The sequence below is a fragment of the Trichechus manatus genome, unplaced genomic scaffold (assembly GCF_000243295.1).
Source record: "Trichechus manatus latirostris isolate Lorelei unplaced genomic scaffold, TriManLat1.0 scaffold00007, whole genome shotgun sequence".
Lineage (NCBI taxonomy): Eukaryota > Metazoa > Chordata > Mammalia > Sirenia > Trichechidae > Trichechus > Trichechus manatus.
In genome coordinates, this window is record NW_004443943.1 from 23504924 (window position 1) to 23526324 (window position 21401).

At 42.4% G+C, this 21401-nt stretch overlaps 1 protein-coding gene across 10 annotated transcripts in view; it reads right to left on the reverse strand.

Annotated features, from left to right (window-relative positions):
• The window catches only part of PIK3AP1 (phosphoinositide-3-kinase adaptor protein 1), a 134044-nt gene that overhangs the window by 80909 nt on the left and 31734 nt on the right, over nucleotides 1-21401 (reverse strand). The window contains exons 1-2 of one of the 10 annotated variants that reach the window (XM_023740359.1): nucleotides 1897-2211; nucleotides 1559-1762 (exon numbers count right to left, since the gene is read on the reverse strand). The exons of 5 other annotated variants lie outside the window; for them this stretch is intronic. In XM_023740359.1, coding sequence (XP_023596127.1) covers nucleotides 1559-1679 — 121 coding nt within the window. In that variant the 5' untranslated portion in view covers nucleotides 1680-1762; nucleotides 1897-2211. Of the gene's footprint in view, nucleotides 1-1558; nucleotides 2212-12333; nucleotides 15426-21401 lie in introns of those variants that run through there. 4 more of the 10 variants (XM_023740371.1, XM_023740364.1, XM_023740354.1 and 1 more) reach the window with 4 other exon arrangements.

Genomic DNA, 21401 nt, shown 5'->3' on the forward strand with positions numbered 1-21401 from the left:
CAATTGGAAGAGCGTAGTCAATGTCACTGAACTGTGTATGTAGAAATTTTTGAAACGGTGTATCTTTGGCTATGTGTATTTTCACCAAACAAAAAAAAAAAAGGTTGAGAATTTAGAGGGTTAATATGTTGTGGGGTTATTAACCAATGCCATAAAACAACATGTGTACTAGTGTTTCATGAAAAACTATTTGTTCTGTAAGCCTTCATCTGAAGTACAATAAAATATATAAAAAAAGAAAAGTAAAGAAAAAAACATCACATGGGAGAAGCAGAGATTCATAAGAAACAGTTTATGGTGATCAGAAAGATTGAAGAAGGAAGTGACGTCCCCAAGGAAGTGACAAGCAGGGCCTTGAAAGGAACAGAGAACGCTGACATGAGGGTTGGAAGGACTTTCCCGGCAGAGGTAAAGGCATGACTGAAGGCAAAGAGACAAGCAAGTAAATGATGTGTTTGGACCACAGGAAGCAATGTGGGGGGCACCTTCTGTATGGGGGAGTGGGGGTTAGGAGGAAAGCGAGGTAAGAGAGGGAAGCTTGGGTGTCAGAGGGGACCCTGAATGCCACGCAGAGGAGTCTGGTCTGTATACTGAAGCTCTGTCATCACAAAGCATTCGTGAGGGGATTATTGCTTAATGGGTACAGAGTTTTTGTTTAGGGTAATGAAAAAGTTTTGGAAAAAAATAGTGGTGATGGTTGCAAAAAAAAAAAAAATCATCCATGAAAAAAGGAAATTATGTCCAAACTTGAGAAACATAGCTAGAAAATGTGGTTTTATTTTTCTAAAAGTTGAAGAATTATATTTGTTTATTTTTAAAACAATTTCAGACATACAAGATTGAGAAGGGGAATGGCCAACCACTCTATCACACCGTGAGCAAGCACTCTCCTCAATAGGTAAAATAACGTAAAACCAGAGGCTAACACAGTGTTACCAAGCCAACATCCTGCTCTATGGGCTTTCATGAAGAAATAAGATGCTATAATTAACCTGATGTCTGAAAATATACCACAACATGCTTTCCCAAATGCTTAGAAAATGATTCTTAAGTAGACTAAACATTTCTCCTACCGTATATCTTGTTTACACAAGCTATTAGCTTAGAAAGGCAGTCTCACTGCTGTTGCTATATCTTTAGAAAGCACAAAGGAAGTCTAAGACCCGGCCTTGTCCCCAAATTCCAAACCCATGGATTCAAAAGAAGGAGCTTTTGCTCCCCTGCAAATGCATGTGGGTTTGCAGGGTGGGAGGTCAGAGGCTTGCAATGGTGGGACTAGATCTTGAGTTTCAATAACCCCCACCACTCCCCAGCTTCCCGGCAAACATCAAGACTGCTTTTTCATTTTAGTCATCACCCATAGGTCTTTCTTACCCCTTGTTCACACACTCTGGTTAATGGGTACCGAATTTCCTGTCCAACTAGCCCCTGTCACTTACAAAGTTCCCAACAAAGAGTGACTGGTATACCCAAACTGCAAGTCACCAACTACCCCCAAAGTCATATATAGTCATCAGAATGATGGTAAAAAGGTGCATGGAATGCTAGACTTTCTCACCCATGAGATGTCTTACTGGCATTGAAGTTAGGCGAGGGAGGAGGTGACAATCTTTAGTAGTGTTAGCGTCAGTTAAAGTGACAGCAATCATTGCCCTCATCGTGTTCATTATCATCATCATCCTCACGATGTCAAAAAGGTAAGGCAGATCCTATGCACACATCCCCATCTCAGACTTTCAATAAGTTTTGTGGTGACCTCTCCCTGGAAACAAGGAGAAGAGACAGAGAGGAGAAAGGAAGAACGAATCCAAGTGACGCTTTCCACTCCTCCCGCAGTCCTCTGCCAGCTTCCTGGTGCAGCCAGTGCGCTGGCTTCCAGAACACAGACTGGCTCACCTGTTACATGCAAGCTGCACTGCCATCCAGGCATTCTATGCCAGCTGCAGATTCCTGAGGCTGCTCAGTTTCAGTACACATCAGTGGGTTTGTCACGCTGAGTAGAAGGTTCTGGGTCAAGAATCTACTGTACATCAGCCCAAGTCTTTTTCCAGCTCATACAGGCAAGGAACAGTTTTCTTCTTCATTCACCAGGCAATTCACTTGGCCCCCATCAAGGTATTTAAGGCTTAGGATACAGGAGAGGGCAGGAGGAGAGGAGACCTTAGGCCTCCAAGACCTTTATCCAGCCCAACTCAGGCGCTCTAAATGAACTATTCAAAGTGTAAGGTTTTTTTTTTTTTTTTTTTTTTTTTGTAAGCAAAAGATGACTGTTCTTCCCTTCCCCTCCCCAACCCACCCTACCTGCTCTTCAGCTCTAACAAAAATAGCACCACTGTGCAGGCTGCCATGACAACCAAAGAGAGCGTAGGCTCACCCTTGTCCACTGATGAGAAAATCCGGGCTCCAGCCCCTCCCAGCTGGGGCCCTCTAACCCTCTGCCAAATTCAATATTAAGCTTTTCTGAGTGGTAGAGCCAAGCTGCTCCATCCTCATCCAAAAAGCAAAGGCTTATGTGGAGTTCTCTCATCACCAGGCACCTCAAAACGTTTTAATTTGCTCTCATTTGTGTATGAGACACGTATGACTATCTCCATTTTGCAGATGGAAAAACAGAGGCATGGGGAAGTTAACTGACAGGTCCTAGGTCAGTAACAGCTGGTTTAATTGTAGAACACCATTCAGAACTCAAGTTTCCTGACTCAGAACTAGTTCCCAGAAGGGAGGAACAAATGTTCGCAGGAAATACAGCCCAAATGGGGAAATTAATTCCATTGGGTGAGCTGCTTCCTGGCCACAGACTGTAGTTTCTTCCACCCAGTCTCTGGAAGAAACCTATAAAGAGTTGGGACAAATGTACCTCCCCACAATGATAAATGAGTTCCAAAGAAACCACTTCTATCCTGGACCCAGCATTTCAGAGCTACTCCAACCGAGCAAACACAACAACGGAATTTCACAGTGAGCCCAAGAAAGCTCCATTGGCTGAGCTTATCAAGATCCTTTGAGAAGCGTTGTCCATAATCCCATGCCAAAGGCCACCAGTAGGGAAAGGCCGCCCACCCAGGGCGCCCAGGTCTGGAGGCTGGCTGGCCCCTGTTTCATCGTTCAGGAAACCCCAATGTTGCTAACAAAGCTGGAGATACCACAGGCCCCATGAAAGGCTTCCTCTTTCTTCATCTCTTTCCGACACTTATAAATGTGCTTCCTCTCTCTATGTAAATTTGGTTCAAATGGCACAATACAGGCTTGCAATGGGGCCATTAATAACTAGTCTTTTAACAGGCTGTTCTTGTATCCTGGGTCAGGAATCAATTCTAATCTAAACAGACAGTGATGTCTGGATTTACTGGTATGAAGACAAACGGGCTTTGTTTGGGGCAGGCAAAGGAAATACAGCTTATTTTCACCCAGCCAAGAACTGAGAGGCCCAAGGAAACTCTTGTTAATAACATCAAGCATAGGAAATTGTGAAGAATATAAATTCCTTTCTTTTTGTCTCTCTACCACTTTCGCCCACTTTTGCTGACCCTTAGCATTCTGACCAATGAAGCTATGACATGGGGCTGGTCACTTTCACTTTCCATTTCTAGGAAGGGTAACTGTCAATCTCACACTCCTCACTGTGAATCTGCCCAGCTTCACAGTATGGTCAGGATGGGTGGTAACGATTCTCCTTAGTGATATGGCTTAAAGATATACAAAACAACAGGCAGCACTCCAAATGCTGCTTAAATGATCATGAGCAAAAAACAAAACCAGCAATAACAAAACAAAACTTCTTTGACCCAGGAATTGCTAAGTGCCCAGACAATTAAAACCTGGGTTACAAGGGCAAGGATCCAAAGAGATTTTACATTTCCTAGGACTGTAAATGCAGCTATTGAAGGGTACTAGAAAAGTGCATTCAACTAAGTTACAGAGGTCGGATGCAAAGCTCACGTTTACCATTTACTGGGTAATCTTTCCTTTTCTAAGCTTCAATTTCCTCTCCTATAAAATGGGAACATTTTTATCTGTCTGGCCTGTTGCACAGGCTTATTAGGATTAAGTGATATATATGCAGAAGTACTTTGAAAACCGAAAAGCACTAGACAAAGTGTTTGTGATTTTTGTTATTATTAATAACTTACTGGATGAGAGTTCCTACACAATGATTCTACCTATGGAAATGGGCAGGAGCATACCTCTGCATCAGGTGGCCCGGAGCTAGCCAATCAAATGTCGCCCAGGAAGGAAGGGTCCAGCATTCCAGGGATAATTCAGTTAGCCAAAGACACCAAAAACCCACCAATCCAAACCCACTGCCATTGAGTTGATTCCGACTCACAGCGACCCTACAGGACAGAGCAGAACTGCCCCCAAAAGTTGTAAATCTTTACCGAAGCAGATTGCCACATCTTTCTTCCATGGAGTGGCTGTGGGTTTGACCCATCAACATTTTGGTTAGCAGACGGGAGCTTTAACCACTGTTCCACCAGGGCTGGAAAGAGCAGTAGATCCAGCAGAGAATATGGCTACTTCCAGATGGGATCAATGAGCTGTGAGTCCTCACAACAAAACAGGTGTCCACCACCCATCAGATTGCCCAGGGCGATTGTTCTCACTGTGGTAGCTGACGGAGATTTTAAAAGTGGGAACCAAGCTGCTTTCAGATCAGAGTTTCTGTTGCAATGGAAGCCTGCACTCCCCGGGCAGAGGTGGGAAGGAGCCCTGCCTCCAGCCCCAGTCACACTCTCTTAGAACAAGCAACATGGCAAGGGACAGTGTAGCGCAGCAAGTAAGCACAAGGGTTCTGCCTGCATACAAAGCCCAACTCTGCCACTTACTATCTGCCCCTTCTGTGCCTCAGTTTCCCCATATGCAAAATGGAAACAATAATATCACCTCCCTTACACAAGAGTTGTAAGCATAAGATGAGTTAATTCATATAAAATGCTTAAAAGAGTAGCAAACAGTAAGCACTCAACAGCCATTAGCAATTAGTGTTGTTTTTCTGTTGACCAAATTGTTTCCTCACTAGATGGTGATTTCTTTGAGGGCAGATTCCCTGACATGTATCTTTGTATCCCCAGAGCCTAGAAGAGAGTAGGAAATCAATGACTACCTCTTGCACGAATGTATGAATCAATGAATAAGACTCACCACCTAAACTACTAGCTAATGGGAGGCGGGTGGGTCGACGGGGAGGACCCGCAAGGCTTTGTGCCTTGAAGCTTTTAGTACGCAATCTGGAGAAACAGTTAACTGTCTAACCCCCTAATTTATCTAGCAGGCTGGCCCAAGGGCCCTGAAAATTCTGTGTGGTACACTGTGTTAGTCCAGGTCCTCTGAGAAGCAAATGCTAAAATAGGATTAAACTTGCAAGGATTTTATTAGGAAAAGTGCCTGAGAGAGAAAATGGGGAGGCCGACTGGGAGAACCATCAGACCGTCTGACTTCAATGAAGAAGAAGGAGAAGGAAGGCTGAACTGAGTGGAAACATCCTAGACCAACGCAGTAGAAGGAACATTCTGCAAGTCTGTTGGGAGTCACCTAGCTGAAGTCAGCCATTTTGAGGAGTCCCATGTCTTTGCCTGCTACGGTATCCCTATCATGCTCACTCATTGGCTGGGAGCAGCCATGGGAAGCATGGCCTCAGTCAATTGCCATGTTGGATTTCAGAGCACCGCAATGAGGCTCGTGGTCAATTCCACTCTGAATTCTTATGGCCACCATATACATGGTAGTACTTAAGAACATAAGAGGCTTGGCAGCACAACAGTTAAGTGCTCGGCTCCTAATCAAAAGGTTGGCCGTTTGAAACCACCAGCTGCTCCGTGGGAGAAAAGATCTAGCTATTTGCTCCCACAAAGATTTCAGCTTAGGAATCCGTATGGGACACTTCTACTCTGTCCTACAGGGTCTCTATGAGTCGGAATCGAGTCAACAACACACAACAGTACTTAAGAGTGGGGGCTTGGAGTCCAGATAATCTGGGTCGAATCTCGGCTCTGCAACCTACTAGCTGGTTAGCTTGGACAAGTTACTGAAGCTCTCACAGCCTAATTACCCTTATTTATAAAGGTAGATTACACTGTCTGACAAATATTAAGTGCTCAACAGAGAAAAGGCAACTGCCACCTCTATGACCATTATAATCATTACTAATGAAGTATTTCTACTAGCAGTTAGGACACTAGAACAGCCTACACTGTTCCTACTTGCATTTGCGTTCCATGAGGCCCCCACAGGGGTATGGGACATGAGGTTAAAATCGTAGTTTGGCAGTATCACAATTCAAACAACCAAACCAGTTTGTCTACAAACGAAAGGTCACAGGGACTTTCCCAGTTTGGCTATTTCCTGGAGGGGCAGCCAGGGTGGGTTGTTCTGTGACAGAATCCACCTACAGCACAGCCCCTTTCCTCTCTTCTGCTTGTCGTGGCTAATCTGTAGTGTCCTCAGCCTGTCCCCTGCCAGCTGCGAGACCACTGCTTGCCCTAAAGGAAAGCGTGATCAGGAAACCTTTCCTCCCCAAACAGGATCATTCCTGGGCTCTGAGGGACACAACTCTCTGCTACACTACATACATTCTGAACACTGATTTGGGGACTCTTTGCTTGCCTTTCTCTCTGTGACTTTAATTTTTTTTTTTTCAAACCTTGAAAAACTTTTCTAGTAGCGGTCATTGCCCAGCTACCTACTGGACTCTGGCCCCAACATCTCACCGGAGTCACAGAACATCCCGTTGTTGGGCTGGTCATGACCTGGGGCAATTACAGGCTACCAAGGCCCCAGTTGATCTGGCTCAGGTCTCTCTCAGCCTTGCTGACCCTCATGCCTTCATGGCAGTAATGACCAAGAACTAACAGGGAAATGGATCCCCCAGACAGACTAGAAACCATGCTGTCCCACTACCTTCTTAGAGGCTTTTCCTCCCACTCCCATTTCCCAGAGGATCACCAAAATTACCTGCAGGGATTTCTGTATTTTTGTCTTTGAAAGAATGACCTTTAACTTTTCTAATGGAAAGAGTCAAAATTAAACTAAAAAGTATTGATTTTGTTTAATAAATAACAGCTTAACGAGCCGATCAAATTGTATCTTCCAGTCAGTCCGGGGGAATTTTAAGTTTCAGTCTCAGCACTGGAATCCAACACCTGAGCTGCCTGGTTTCAGCCTGAGGCTGAAAAATAAAAGAATGGTTGAATCCTCCCAACCACACCAAACTGGGCCTTTCCATCTAAGACAAGACCCCATTCCCCTCCAAAGTAAAAATAAAACCTCAATTCAGTATAATAGCCCAGCCACATACTCTTATGGCCTCCAACATAAGCACTGAGCCATCTCTGGATACGGCTTCTTTTTTGCCACTAGCCCTCCAAGCCAAGACAAGAGAAGTACTGGACAAACTGTCACAAGATATACCTAGTGTCCGGGGCAGAGAAATACTAGTTGAGTCATATTCTGTCCCCATTACGCATAAAAATATTTACAAGCTTAGTCATTAGCCTCTCCACACCACCTCTATTTGCCTCTTGTTTACATTTAGCTCCCGCATTAATTTAAAAAACAATCATGTTGTTCTTCTTACAAATCCAAATTCTCCAAAAATTATGCCCCAAAGTAAAACCTGGGCATACTCACACTCCTACCCTAACGTCAACTATTCATTACTTGCCATTAACCACTCAGCCGGGTAAGTCTCTTCCCCTCCCAGCGCCCAGGTAACCTCCTCTATATTCTCTGTATTAACACAGGGTGAACAATACAATTTGATTTCTGGGATGCTTTCCAGCCCTGACACACTGCAAGTTCACTGGTCTTGCTAACTAAATGTTCACTAAGGAGCCCTGGTAGCAAAACAGTTAAGCACTCTGCTGCTAAGCAAAAGGTTGGCAGCTTGAACCCACAAGTGGCTCCATGGGAGAAAGACCTGGCGATCTGCTTCTATAAAGATTACAGCCTAGAAACCCTATGGGACAGTTCTACACTGTCACATGGGGTCACTATGAGTCAAAATCAACTTGATGGCAACTAACAACAAGAAGTACCAACATGCAGCTCCTTTGGCCTTGTGTAAACATTTCTCTCCAACAAGCCCCACTTGGCTATGTGTAGTACAACATACATGGCACAAGAGCACACTTTCTGGTTCTGAGTCATGAGCTTGAGGCCAAAATATCATTTTCACCATTATTTTATATAAAATTATAGGAACAACTAAAAACCTAATCAACACCGGAATCAGGATAAAGAAAATCTATTCCAGTGGTTCTCAGCTTCTCAGCGGGGAGGTGGGAATGTTTAGAAAGGTCCTGCTGGAGTGATGAATTAGAATGGAGGGATTGTGTAGCTTTCAAAAGCACAGTGATATTATATTGTAACTTTATATTTTATAATGAAAAATACAATTTTTATAGTATGAACCACAGAAGGGGGAAGTTTGTCAAACAGGAGCATGGTTAAAAGCTTGCAATCAGCCATCAAGATACAATAATTGGTCTCTATTCATCTGGAGCAACAGAGGAAGAAGGAGAGTCAGGAATAGGAGGAGGATATAGAATGTGTGGCTAATTGCCTCCTTTGCCATGAGACCAGAATTGGATGGTGCCCAGCTACCATTACTAAACATTTCGATCAAAAATTCTATAGAAGAACCCTAATCAAAACGGGGAAAATGTGCAACAAGATTTCAAATTCTAACGGACTCCAAACTTTCTGAACCCCTGAAACTATTGCCCTGAGATAACCTTTAAACCTGAAACCAAAAATATCCCCTGAAGTCTTCTTAAAACCAAACAATAGTTTAACTTAACTAGTAAAAAATATCTGCCTTGAACTTTATGTTCTTTTAAGAACTATCTACATGGGCTCAAAGTGGCAACAGCAACTCAAAAGATTAGATAAGAACCTTAGGGGGCAGTGAATTTCTATCAATGGAGGAGGAACAACTCAGGAAAGGAGGATGAGAACGGCTGCACAACTCGAAGAATGGAATCTATGTCACTGAATTGTACATGTAGAAATGGTTGAACTGGTATATGTTTTGCTGTGTATATTCTCAACAACAACAAAATAATTTTCTTTATTGTGCTTTAGGTGAAGGTTTACAGCTCAAGTTAATTTCTCATACAAAAATTTATACACATAATGTTATGTGACCCTAGTTGCAATCCATATAGTGTGAAAGCACACTCTGCCTTTCCACCCCGGGTTTCCCGTGTCCATTCAACCAGCTCCTGTCCCTTTCTGCCTTCTCATCCCACCTCTGGATAGGAGCTGCCCATTTAGTCTCATGTATCTACTTGAACTAAGAAGCACACTCTTCACGAGTATCATTTTATGTTTTATAGTTCAGTCTAATCCTTGTCTGAAGAGTTGGCTTCGGGAATGGTTTTAGTTCTGGGTTAACAGAGAGTCAACAAAATAAAATTTTTTGAAAAAGGAGCAGGGGTTAAAACAGGTTGCAAACTGCCTCCCTTTAATCCTAGGAACCTTTTGTCTACCACTCTGCCACCAACCGTCCCACACCCCCAGCCTCTGTGTCCTTCCCACTAATAGTCCACAAGACCCTGCCCTTTTTCACTTTTCTTCTCCATGACATAGCAGTCCGTTGGTTGAGTTTTGCAAATCCGGCAGTCACAATATGGTTTATTTTCTCTCTGGTCAGGGTTCAGCAACCTTCCAAAAGTAGGGGCACCAAGACACAGACACAAGACCAAGACACAGTAAGGGGAAGAAGAGAGTGGCCCAATCATATGAACTGGGCAAGGAGCACCTGGAAGGTTCTCATGTACAAAAACCTCCCCCACCTCCACATTCTACTAATAAAAGTTTCATCTGAGTTATCACACTGTGGATAATGCAAATGCTCTGGGGGAAGGTTCAGCTTCGTGGTAATTCACACCTTAGTGAGAATTTTTGCATCATAGATTATCAGGGTTTAAGAATTATTTAGAGCAAAATTCCACTCCATAAAGGATTTTTTTTTTAAATCATGGTCAACCTCTATTTGAACACTTACAATGAGGAGAGCTCCCTTCTTGAAAGAGTCCACTCCACTGATGGGCATTTAGAATTACCTGTGAAAGTCCATCCTTATCTTCAGCCCAACCCTGCAGAATCTGCTAAAATGCATCCTACTGCCAGAGAAATCCCAACTCAAAGTGCTTTAAATAATAAAGACATTTATCTCTAAAACGATACTCATGAAGAGTGTGCTCCTTAGCTCAAGTAGATACCTGTGACTAAATGGGCAGCTCCTGTCTGGAGGTGAGACGAGAAGGCAAAGAGGGTCAGCAGCTGGTTGAATGGACATGGGAAATTAGGGTGGAAAGGAGGAGTGTGTTGTCACTGTATAGGGAGAGCAACTAGGGTCATATAAAAATGTATGTATAAATTTTTGTATGAGAGGCTAACTTGAATTGTAAACTTTCACTTTAGTACTACAATAAAATTTAAAAAATAAATAAAGACATTTGTCTCTTAGAACAGCAAGTCCTGAAGTTGGGCAAGTTTGGGGATTGCCTGATATAACAGGTTCAGCGGCATCATCAAGGACTCAGGTTCTTCCCATTTCTCTATTCTGTCATCTTCAGCATGACCTTCATTCTCAGGCTGGTGGCAAGAGAGCTGTGGCAGCTGCAAGCTTCACCTGAGACACAACAAGGTCCAGAGGAGAAAGAGAAAAATATTCCCCCAAGCATGAATGTAAACTCTTCCCTTCACTCTGACTATTCCCACTTATATCTCAATTAACAGCCATCAGTGGAATGCCATGCACTCACTGACTTCCACTAATCATCCAGGATGGAGAAGATATTGGAACTTCACCATAACATGCATCACTCCTGCCCCTGCCCCAGGAACTCCACTTTAAATAGAGTTCTCCCTTACCCTGCAACTCGGAACACAGTGACAACCCTTTCACAAAATGGCTCATACCATATGTTCCCAGACTCCCTGGTTGTCCTTCTCTGGATATAATCCAGTTGGTCAGTTTCCTCCTAAAAAGATAGTGCCCAGAATGGAACATCATTCTTGGTAGAACATAGTGAAATTATAATATTCTAGGACTTGGGAGCTGTACTTTTATTAATGTAGCTTAATATCATAATAGCTTTTACTGGCAATATCACACTGTTAGTTTTTTATTAAACAAGCAGTCAACTGTAAATCCTGCTGTCCATTTCCACAAGCTAATGCCAATCTGGATTTCTGCCATCCTGCTGCACTAGTTCAATTGCTTTTAGGGACCTACAAGCAGAACTTAGAATCATCCCTGTTGAACTAGATCAAGATAATTTTGAATAATGCTTCTGCCACTCAATATAATAACTACTCAGTCACCTTAAAAATGTTATCCATCTACAGTCTGATGTCTGACTTCTGTATCCCTCAAAGTCAGAGAACTATTGGACAGAAAGGTCTAAGACCAAAACCTGTGACACCCCACTAGACAATCCTTCGAGGATGACCATTAATGAATGACCACGAATCCAACTACCTTCTTATGTTATACTGAGACCAGCCATTTCAGAAAGAGGATTTTGACTAAGTTTGGGAGGGTGTTGAATAGGAAGATCATTCTGGAGACGAGGGTACCTCTAGCTGAGCACAAAGAGGGCTCCATTAGGGTGAGCGATTGGACATCAAGGTGCTGAATCAAAGCGCTGCCAAGCAGAAGACGAGTCGTAAGAGAGAAAGCTAAAGGAAAAAGAGCTAGAAGGTTATCAAAAGGCAATTCAGTTACTTCCCAATTTTACTTAGGACACGGGTAGGAGCAACTGCATCTGAGATACTAAAAATTATCCTGAGTTCCCAAATCACAGATTGACTATGCCCGTCTTCGTTATTTTGGTCTGCGATTAGCCAGGTGGGGCAGTGATAGCTTGAGATTTTGCCCAGAGGCTGAAGATCTGGGTTTCTATAGATGTGGTTAATGCAAAGCTATTGATATATTTCCCACTCTCACCCTATAGAAAAAATAAAATAAAAAAACATGATTATATGTGTGTGTATGTTTTTTTTAATAGGGTAAGAATACACACACACATACATACACATACACACACAGAGGTGGGGATATACTATTGGAGCAGCTACACATAAATACTAAAGAATTAAGTAGGTAGTACTAAAGAACAAGAGTTAGAAAAAAACCAGTTCATAATCAGATCAGTTACTCACAGATCCTTAACTGTTCCATCTTAGATTAAATCACTTCACTTATCTTTAAGAGGCAAAAGCCCATTCTCCAGGTGGGTTTACAGTTCTAGTTCTTGAAGCTTTAGGGTAACTTGATGTTACAACCCCTCTGCAGTTAGTTCTCCGGCCCGCCCCACTTCTTACCGGTAAGAGCAAGGACTCAAAGGCCAGAAATCGTGGTCGGAGGTGCTATATAGGTCACTTATCTCAGCTCCCGCATCTGATGTTTGAATCTCCTTTCCCCTAAACCTAAAACCTACTTAAAACCCAGTGAAACTGGCACGTGGGAGTTCACCTTTGCAGGAGCTGCCTCTCCTCAAGGAGGAAATCGCGCGGGAGAAGAGAAGCACCCTTTCTTCATTCCTTGCTCTTATTCATACTGCCTCATCCTCCAGATCAGTCTGTGTCCACATGAATACCTGGGGGAGGGGTGCTGTGTGACCCCATCATCCTTTTTTCCCCCGTTAGTAGATGCTTTTTAGCCACTTCACCAACTGACACCAAGCCTTTCCTCTGATGTCTAATCAAAACCTTAGCAGGGTTTTACATAAACTTAAATTTACATTCAATCATCACCATAGCAACCATCACACAGAATAAGATACAACTTTTCCCCCCTCTGATATAATCTACCTTTAAAAAAAAAAAAAGCTGCTTTCCTCTTCAGTTGCAAATCCAAGCTATTCAGAAGATAACCATTAAAAACCTATTTCTGAAAAACTACATTTAAACAGACTGTAACAAGGTTCTCAAAACAGGCATTTGAAGTGGCTTCTAGACACTTAGCACCATACGCTTATTTCCTTGACTGGTTGCTGTACATTGCTGAAGTCTCAAGGATTGGGCCCAGAGCTAGGAATTGTTAAACTCAAAACAAGCTTTTGCTTATAAGAACCATGCCTTGAAAGGTGCCCCAAGATATTGACCCTAAACTAGGGCAGAGAAGGATGATAATTTCAAAAGGATATTTTGCATCATGTTTAAAAATACATAAAACAAGGTTCTGTTTGACTCTCCCATGTGTAATTGACAAATCCCTTGAAATTTCTAGGATTCACCAATTAGCTGAAGAGAAGTTATTCCATTGCGAATGTGGATCCAATTGTGAATGTGGCTCAAGGCTACATGGGAAATATGCAAAGGTAATGGAGAGTAAGCTAGTGATAAAGGGATATATTCCTACCCAAGAGGCCTAATTTTTCTTAGTCTATGAGTACACAAGAGGCTCTGGGTATTTGTAAATGTTGGAAATACATTGCAGATTTAGGAAAAGTTCAGAAATGTTACCAAAACAAGCTAACAAAAAAACTACTTTGAAAGCAGCCCCACTAACCAACTAATGGGAACCTCATCACTCTTGTACATTTCACTCCCTGGCTACTTACAGCCATAGAAATTAGGCAACTTGCTGTTGTTAGTTAGCACCCAGTCAGTTCCAACTCACGGCAACCCCATGTGTGCAGAGTAGAACTGCTCCATAGCGTTTTCAAGGCTGTGATCTTTAGGAAGCAGATGCCAAGCCTGTCTTCCCAGGCACCTCTGGGTGGGTTCGAACCACCAACCTTTTGGCTAGTAGTTCAGCACCTAACCATTTGTGCCACCCAGGGTACAGTGATACTTCAATTATTAACTTATTAATTAATCAAATAGTTATTAAATGCTAGATGCCACCATTATGCTGAGAGCTGGATCTAATAAAGATGAGTAAGACTTTGTTCCAGATCTCGAAGTTTCTGAACATGCCCTGACTTGCTCCCAGTGCACCCTTGCAACTCAGGAAATATGGCTGAATTCCACCCCCAAATGACTTGTTGTTGGTTGTCATCGAGTTAATGCTGCATATGTGTAGAGTAGAACTCCTCCATAAAGTTTTCAAGGCTGTAACCTTCCAGAAAAAACTGCCAGGCCTTTCTAGCGAGGTGCCTCTGGGTGGGTTTGAACTGCCAACCTTTCAGCTAGTAGTCAAGTGTTTAACCATTTGTGCCACCCAGAGACGTACTAAATGACTATTATTGTTGTGTGCTGAATGCCCCTAAGAGTCAGAAGCTGTGAAAAGCAAGGAGACACAGTTCTTGAAGGTTCTCAGTCATTCCTTTCCATTCCACTGGCATAGCTAGTCAGGCAAAGCAGACAAACCAAAAACACTCGTTGCTGTTGAATTGATTCTGACTCATAGCAACCCTATAGGACAGAGTAAAACTGCCCCCAGAGTTTCCAAGGAACTGCTGGTGGATTCAAACTGCCCACCTTTTGGTTAGCAGCCAAGCTCTTAACCCCTGTACCACCAGGACTCCAAAGAGGACAAGAAGGAGAATATTTCCAAATAGTTGCCAAATTATATGCCTAGAAGTGAGAACACTTACATATTAAGCGAGATAATGTATGTGGGAAAAGAGCTAGACCAGGAATGGTTTCACCTCAAGTGCCAACTCCAATGAAATGGTAGTGGCCGCCTCAAGTTCTGAGTGAGACCAAGCTCCAGCTCAGTGGGAAAATGTACCTTGACCCATTAGCAAAATCTAATCTAGCGGCAGGCAGGCCTGCACTGTACAATCTGTGCCACTGTCCAAAGGCAGCCTGGACCTTGCAGGGAATGGACAGAGACACATACCACTGAGTTACGGGGCAGAGTGTGTAGAAATAATTAGAAAGAATATCTCAATGCAGTAAAAAACCAATGAACCTGTGTCTTCAATCTTAAGAAAATCTTAGAGATAAACAATTAGCAGAATTTAAGACAGAATGTTGTTGTTGGGTGCCACTGAGTTGATTCTGACCCATAGTGACCCCATGTGACAGAGTAAAACTGCCCCATACGGTCTTGGATGTAATCTTTACAGAAGCAGATTGCCAGGCCTTTCTCCCGTGGAGCTGGCTGGGTGGGTTTGAACTGCCAACCCTTCGATTAACAGCCAAGTGCTTAACCATTTGCTCCACCAAGACGGACAGAATATCTTCTCCAAATCACTGGAGAAGATAACAGCCGGCCAAACATTCCATATTGCAAAAGGAAAAAAAGAAAAAGAGAACGCCTTAAGAAATATAAAAAATGGAGAGCCTAGATATCATCACAGACATCACTTAGCAGAGCATTTGAGTTGACCAATGAGTTGACAAATGCTCTTGACAATTAACAAGGAGACAGCCTGAGGAAAAAGCTGAAATCCTTTAGAAAGAGTTGAAGAGTTTAATCAGTCTATGTACTGCAACCAACATCTGAGTTCTTGGTTTTTTGCTTTTTTTTTTTTTTTTTAAATTAGTAAGAAGATCATAATCTTCCCAACACAGCCTCCTGGTAATGATGCAGATGTGTGGCTTTTGTGGTCAAAGGAAGCAAAGAATGTCATTCTGAGTATCTTAGGGCTGTAGACCTACTGCTTTTGAAAAATATAAATAAATATATCCACAAAAGCCACAAAATTCAGCTTGTGAGTTATGTCTTGATTTTTTTTCTGAGTTTCTTAGATGACCAGCATTGAATCTAAAATGACCCCAGTGTGGTTTTTTGGTGGTCATTCCAGTGGTCACCAAACTCGATATGCCCAAACCTACCACTGGTATGAACTAAGCAAGACAGAGCGCCTCTCAGCTTTCCCCCATTCTGGGACTTCGTTGTTTAGGCCCATGCAGAGGAGCAGAGGTATCCAGGCTGTGGTTCAGCAAGAAAGGATACTGACCATCCTCATCTGCTTCCAGCCCTGGTACCACCTTCATGGCTGGACTGATAGTAAATCATGGGCTTCATATCTCCTGCAGATGGAATAACTACATCTCCTCCTTGCCCTCATCTCAAAGGAAACTGTTAGACCTTCCTATGTATTCCAGGGATGAATTCATTAAACAGTTTATTGACTGTGCATCAGATACCGTCTAGATATTGGGATAACCCACCTGGTTACTACACAGTCCTTAAGGCCTTCACAGTCTTTCAGGGTCATGAAGACCTAAATATAACAATAACCCCAATGCAAAGAGAAAAGGTCAACAATAGGAGAATTCTTGGTGTATTCACCATAAAGAAGACAGAGAAGCAGCAAGAGTGAACACAAGCCAGCTCTCCAAATCTCCATGTCTAAGAGAGGACACCTAGAACCTGAGAGGAATCCTTCAGGACACATCATCAAAAAGTCCATATATGCATGAAACTCAGTTCCTCTAGGAAAGAAGATAAGCAAAAAGTTTCCCATAGTTTAAAAAATGCATTGGGTTGCAGGCTTATAATGAATAAAGAGAAATTGAGAAGGCTTGAATGCATCTGACTTTCAGAGGCTGATCTCAAGAAGGACCAACATGCCCCAAAACAGAATAAGGAGCAGGACAGACAATGGAGGTCGGAGGAGAGGGAAGGGAAAAGGAGGAGCCTGAGCAGGCTGGGGTCGAGAGCCTTACATATGCACATGAACCTAGGGAGCCCCACATTTATCAATTTTATACATTGTGGTTTTATACCAGTTTTGTTCAGGGGACAAAAAGTTTCTACTGCTAACAAAAAATCTAAAAAATACTCCCATAAAATAGGAGAAGTCAGCAGAGGCCAGATAGATGGTGGAGAGATTTGAACTGTCATATTAAGGATGCTGTACTTTATCCGATGGTCAATGGTTCCCCATTTGGGTTTTAGGAAAACCATTCTGGAAGCTTGATGGAGGATGGCCTGGAGAAGTATAATATTGAAGCAAGAAGATGAAGTAGAAGACAGTTGTTTATGAACTAAGATAAGCAGCAAACTGCAAAACAGAATGTATAAAATAATTCACTTTATTAAAAAAATTTCCGTGTGCGTCTTTTATAAATTCAACTAATGCAAAAAATCAAGTTGCAGAATAATATGTACACAATGATCCTACTTATAGCAAAAAAAAAAAAAAAAAAAATGCCTGTGGGTGTTTTATAAATACCTAAAAAGGGTCTAGAAAGGTATGTACCAACTGTTAATGGTAGCTACCTCTAGGGAGGAGAGAAAAATTTGGGGAGCTGATGAATATTTTCTTCTCTATAGACTTCTGATTATTAGAAATTTTTTATAACAAGCATGTATTACCCTATAATATTTTTTAAAGATTTATAAAATGGAAAAAATTAAAAGATTACCATACAATAAAATATTATGAAAAGATTTCTGTGACAAGAAATGATCAGGGCTTAAAATCAATCCAGTAGCCATGAGAGTCGAAAGAAAGGAACAAGACCAGCAGGCAGGTGCTGAAGATTAGCAGGCATGAGCCTGGGTGAAGGAGGTGTTGGTGGTGGTGGCAGCAGCGGGGAGTGTTTCACTCACCATCTCGGGTACATTTCATGATAGCCCTGTGAGGTGGGCATTTTCACCCCATTTTACATATCATGAAATGGAGCCTCAAACTGAAGCAGAAAGCCTTGTCCCAGAACCCACTGATAGTTATCAGAGCCAGGACTAGAACCCTGCCTGCCTGACTCCCAATCTTCAACTTGCTGCCTTGGCCAGCTCAACTTCTTCCTATCTAGGGCCCTTGCATTGCCCTTTCTGTGCCCGTGCCCTGATCCAATGCAGCAGTAGGGAACCGGGGAAGCTAGTTCTGACAACGCAGGGCAAGCCATGGGGACACCAGCAGGGATGAAATGTGTTCCCATGCCCATCGAGTACTAAGGCCCAGATGCTGCAACTGGGCCATTAGCAGACGCTGAGCTCGTGAGGATTTCTGATAGGAGGGCCTATGTTTCCTACAGAATCTGTAATCCCTCTGCAAGCATCTAATACAGCATCAAGCCCTCACTAAATTCACCGAGTGGGTGTTTAATAAATATATATTAATGGAGGGCAGCGAGATCACCTGAAATAAATGTGAAAGGGCATTTGATTCCTTATTTAGCTTATGAGTGTTCTAGAAGCATTTTTTTTTCCCTTGACAACTCAGAATGTAGGCAGTAATGCACATTTGTGACAGATAATGACAGTGACCCTACCAAGAGAGTAATTCAATCACTCTTCTAAAGCTGCTTCAGCTGAAAAGTAACTATAATATCTGTGTTCCAAGACCTCAGCGAAACAGCATTTCTAACATCTCTGTGTTCCCACACTGTGCTAGGTACAATGGAGACTCCCAATGAATAAAAATGCACGATTTCTAATCCTGGAGAACTTACACTCTAGTTGGGGAACCAAACTGAAATCAGGAAACAATTATATGAATGAGTGTTACCCATAGAGATCCTGCAAATGAATCCTACAAGAGACCAGAGAAAGGAGAAACCATGGGTATGGAATCTAAAGCAAAGGGACTTGGGCCATGTGGTAAAGGATGGAGACAAAAATAAATAAATAAATAAGGGTCCCCCCGCCCCAACCCTAGTCTCTTAAAAGCATTTCAGTGTCCACAAAAGCAACCACAGTTTTCATGCTATTCACCTGGTCACCCCCAGTCTTGTGTGACTGTTTAACAAGAACTATTTAATGCCCTGATCAGCCTCTCTTAAATACCAGAGACAACACTGTCACAGGTTCCAGAAAACTTGGCATGTGGTTGTGCTTTATACATCTTCCATACAACATACAGAACATAAATCACAATCAATTTGGTTCATAAACATTTGTAGCAAAAAGAAAAGGTCAACAAGAATCCAAAATTGGCCCAGTCCACTCAGTGAAGGGTAAGATGAGCATGCCCAGGTTCTCCAGTTGAAAGCCACTGCCTTGAATGCTGCTCTATCCCACCGTGCTTTGGAAACTGATCCCTTTATCTCTATTAGAGGACTCTGATTAAGATCCCTCCTTTGACCAAGAGCCAGAGTTGTCTTTGATTTGCATCCCCAGCACAGAGCCTGGCCTATGGCTGGTGTCTGATAAATATGAATAAAAGGACAAATCCATCTGTCCAGGCCCAGGCCCTGAGTGCCAATCCCACATTTCCAAATGTTCACTCGCATTTACTCTGGGTTGTATCATCATCACCTGAAGATCAGGGCCTCTTAGAATGAGTGCTCAACCTTCTCCCAAAACTGGCTTCCTTAACAGACAACCATTTCTTCCAACGACGTCATTCTTCCAGACACCCATACTCAAAATCGTATCATCTAGTTGCCTTCTCTCTCTCTCTTGTCCCACTGAATCTCCTTTCTAACTGTATTACACATACCCCTTGCTTTCCAATTCCACAGGCATCATTCAAACTCTAACAACCCTCACCCCTGCATTAGAACAAAAGATTTTGTGCACCAACTCCCTCTATAACTCAGGGAAGCATGTAAAAACTAGGCCCAACCCTCCTTGCATTCCAGACAATGTGACTCAACACCACTCATCCTTCCTCCCCTTGACCTGTACTTTAAGCCTATCCCTCACCCCTGCCCCCATCTCTGTCTCTGTTTTATTCTAATGCCTGAGCCTGGAGAGGCATCTGAGTAGGCAATGGTTGGGAAGGTGGTAGGAGGTGATTTATTCACAGTGCTGGTTTGGAGTAAATCTGTTGGGAAGAGGAGGAGTGGGGGTAGGGACTTGGTCTTGAACAAGCATTTGTAGAGCAAGCACATTCTTTTCTCCTAGACCACATGTTTATGTGTCAAGGGCTACTACAGACTTACGGACAAACAACCCTCCTCAAACACCCCTTGGGGTTTCCACTGTTTATTCAGCGGGCAACACTGCACATCAGGGCCTTTGCTTCTTCTGCCAACCAGCACTCCCCACCCACGCTGGAGATGAGGACTTGCACAAACATACAGCCTGAGATCTCTATGGTAATAAATACTAATAGCAAAGGGGGGGTTGCGATAAGAATCAAACGGCAAGAAAGAGTAAGTTGTCAGAGGAACTTGGCACTTGATGTTATCTCAGTAAAATACTCATGAACCTGTGGAAATTTACTATAATATTTCATCAGAAAATCTGTGTGTCAACAAAGGGCCAAAGTCCATTAAACAGGGAAGAGACAGTCTCTTTAACAAATGGTGCTGGCAAAACCGAATGTCTATCTGTAGAAAAATGAAACAGAACCTATACCTCACACCATACATAAAAACTAACTCAAAATGGATCAAAGACCTAAATATAAAGCCCAAAACTATAAAGATTATGGAAGAAAAAATAGGGACAATGTTAGGGACCCTAATATATGGCATAAAAAAAACACACATAACTAAAAATGCACACAGAGAAGAAGATGAACTAGATAAATGGGTCCTTGTAAAAATTAAACTCTTACGCTCAACAAAAGACTCCTCCAAAAGAGTCAAAAGAGAACCTACTGACTGGGAAAAAATTTTGGTTATGATGTATTTGTCAAGGGGCTAATCTCTAAAATTTACAGAAAACTTCAACACCTCAACAACAAAAAGACAAACAATCCAATTAAAAAATGGGCAAAAGCTATGAATAGTCACTTCACCAAAGAAGACATTCAGATGGCAAACAAACACATGAAGAAATGCCTGCGATCATTAGCCATCAGAGAGATGTAAATCAAAACTACAATCAGATACCATCTCACCCTGGCAATAATGGCACTAATCAAAAAACAGAAAACAACAAATGCTGGTGAGGTTGTGGGAAGATTGGAACTCTTATACACTGCTGGTGGGAATTTAGAATAGTACAACCACTATGGAAAACGGTGTGGCGCTTCCTTAAAAAGCTAAAAATAGAAATACCATATGATCTAGCAATCCCACTCCTAGGTATATAACTCAGGGAAATAAGGGCCATGACATGAATAGACATATGCACTCCCATGTTCATTGCAGCACTATTCACAATAGCAAAAAGATGGAAACAACCGAAGTGCCCATCAATGGACAAACTGGTACATACACACAGTGGAATGCTACGTAACGACAAAGAACATCAATGAGTCCACAAAATGTCTCATAACATGGATGAGCTTGGAGGACATTATGCTGAATGAAATAAGTCAATCAGAAAAAGGCAAATATTGTATGAGACCGCTACTATAAATACTCAAGAAAGGGGTTACACACACACACAATTCTTTGATGGCTACCAGGGATGGGAGGGGGAAGGAGGGAAAAATCATGAACTAGAAAAAAGACATATGTTAATATTGGTAAAGGGAAAGACAGAACACAATAGGGGGGAAGTCAGCACAATAGGACCAAGGCACTGAGAGGAATGCAAAATAAAGGGCAATCATGGTAATTACCATAACATAGACAAGCCTACTATTGACAAATAATAACCTACAAATGGATACATAGGTAGAGAAGTATGCTAAAGAGGAGTGGAA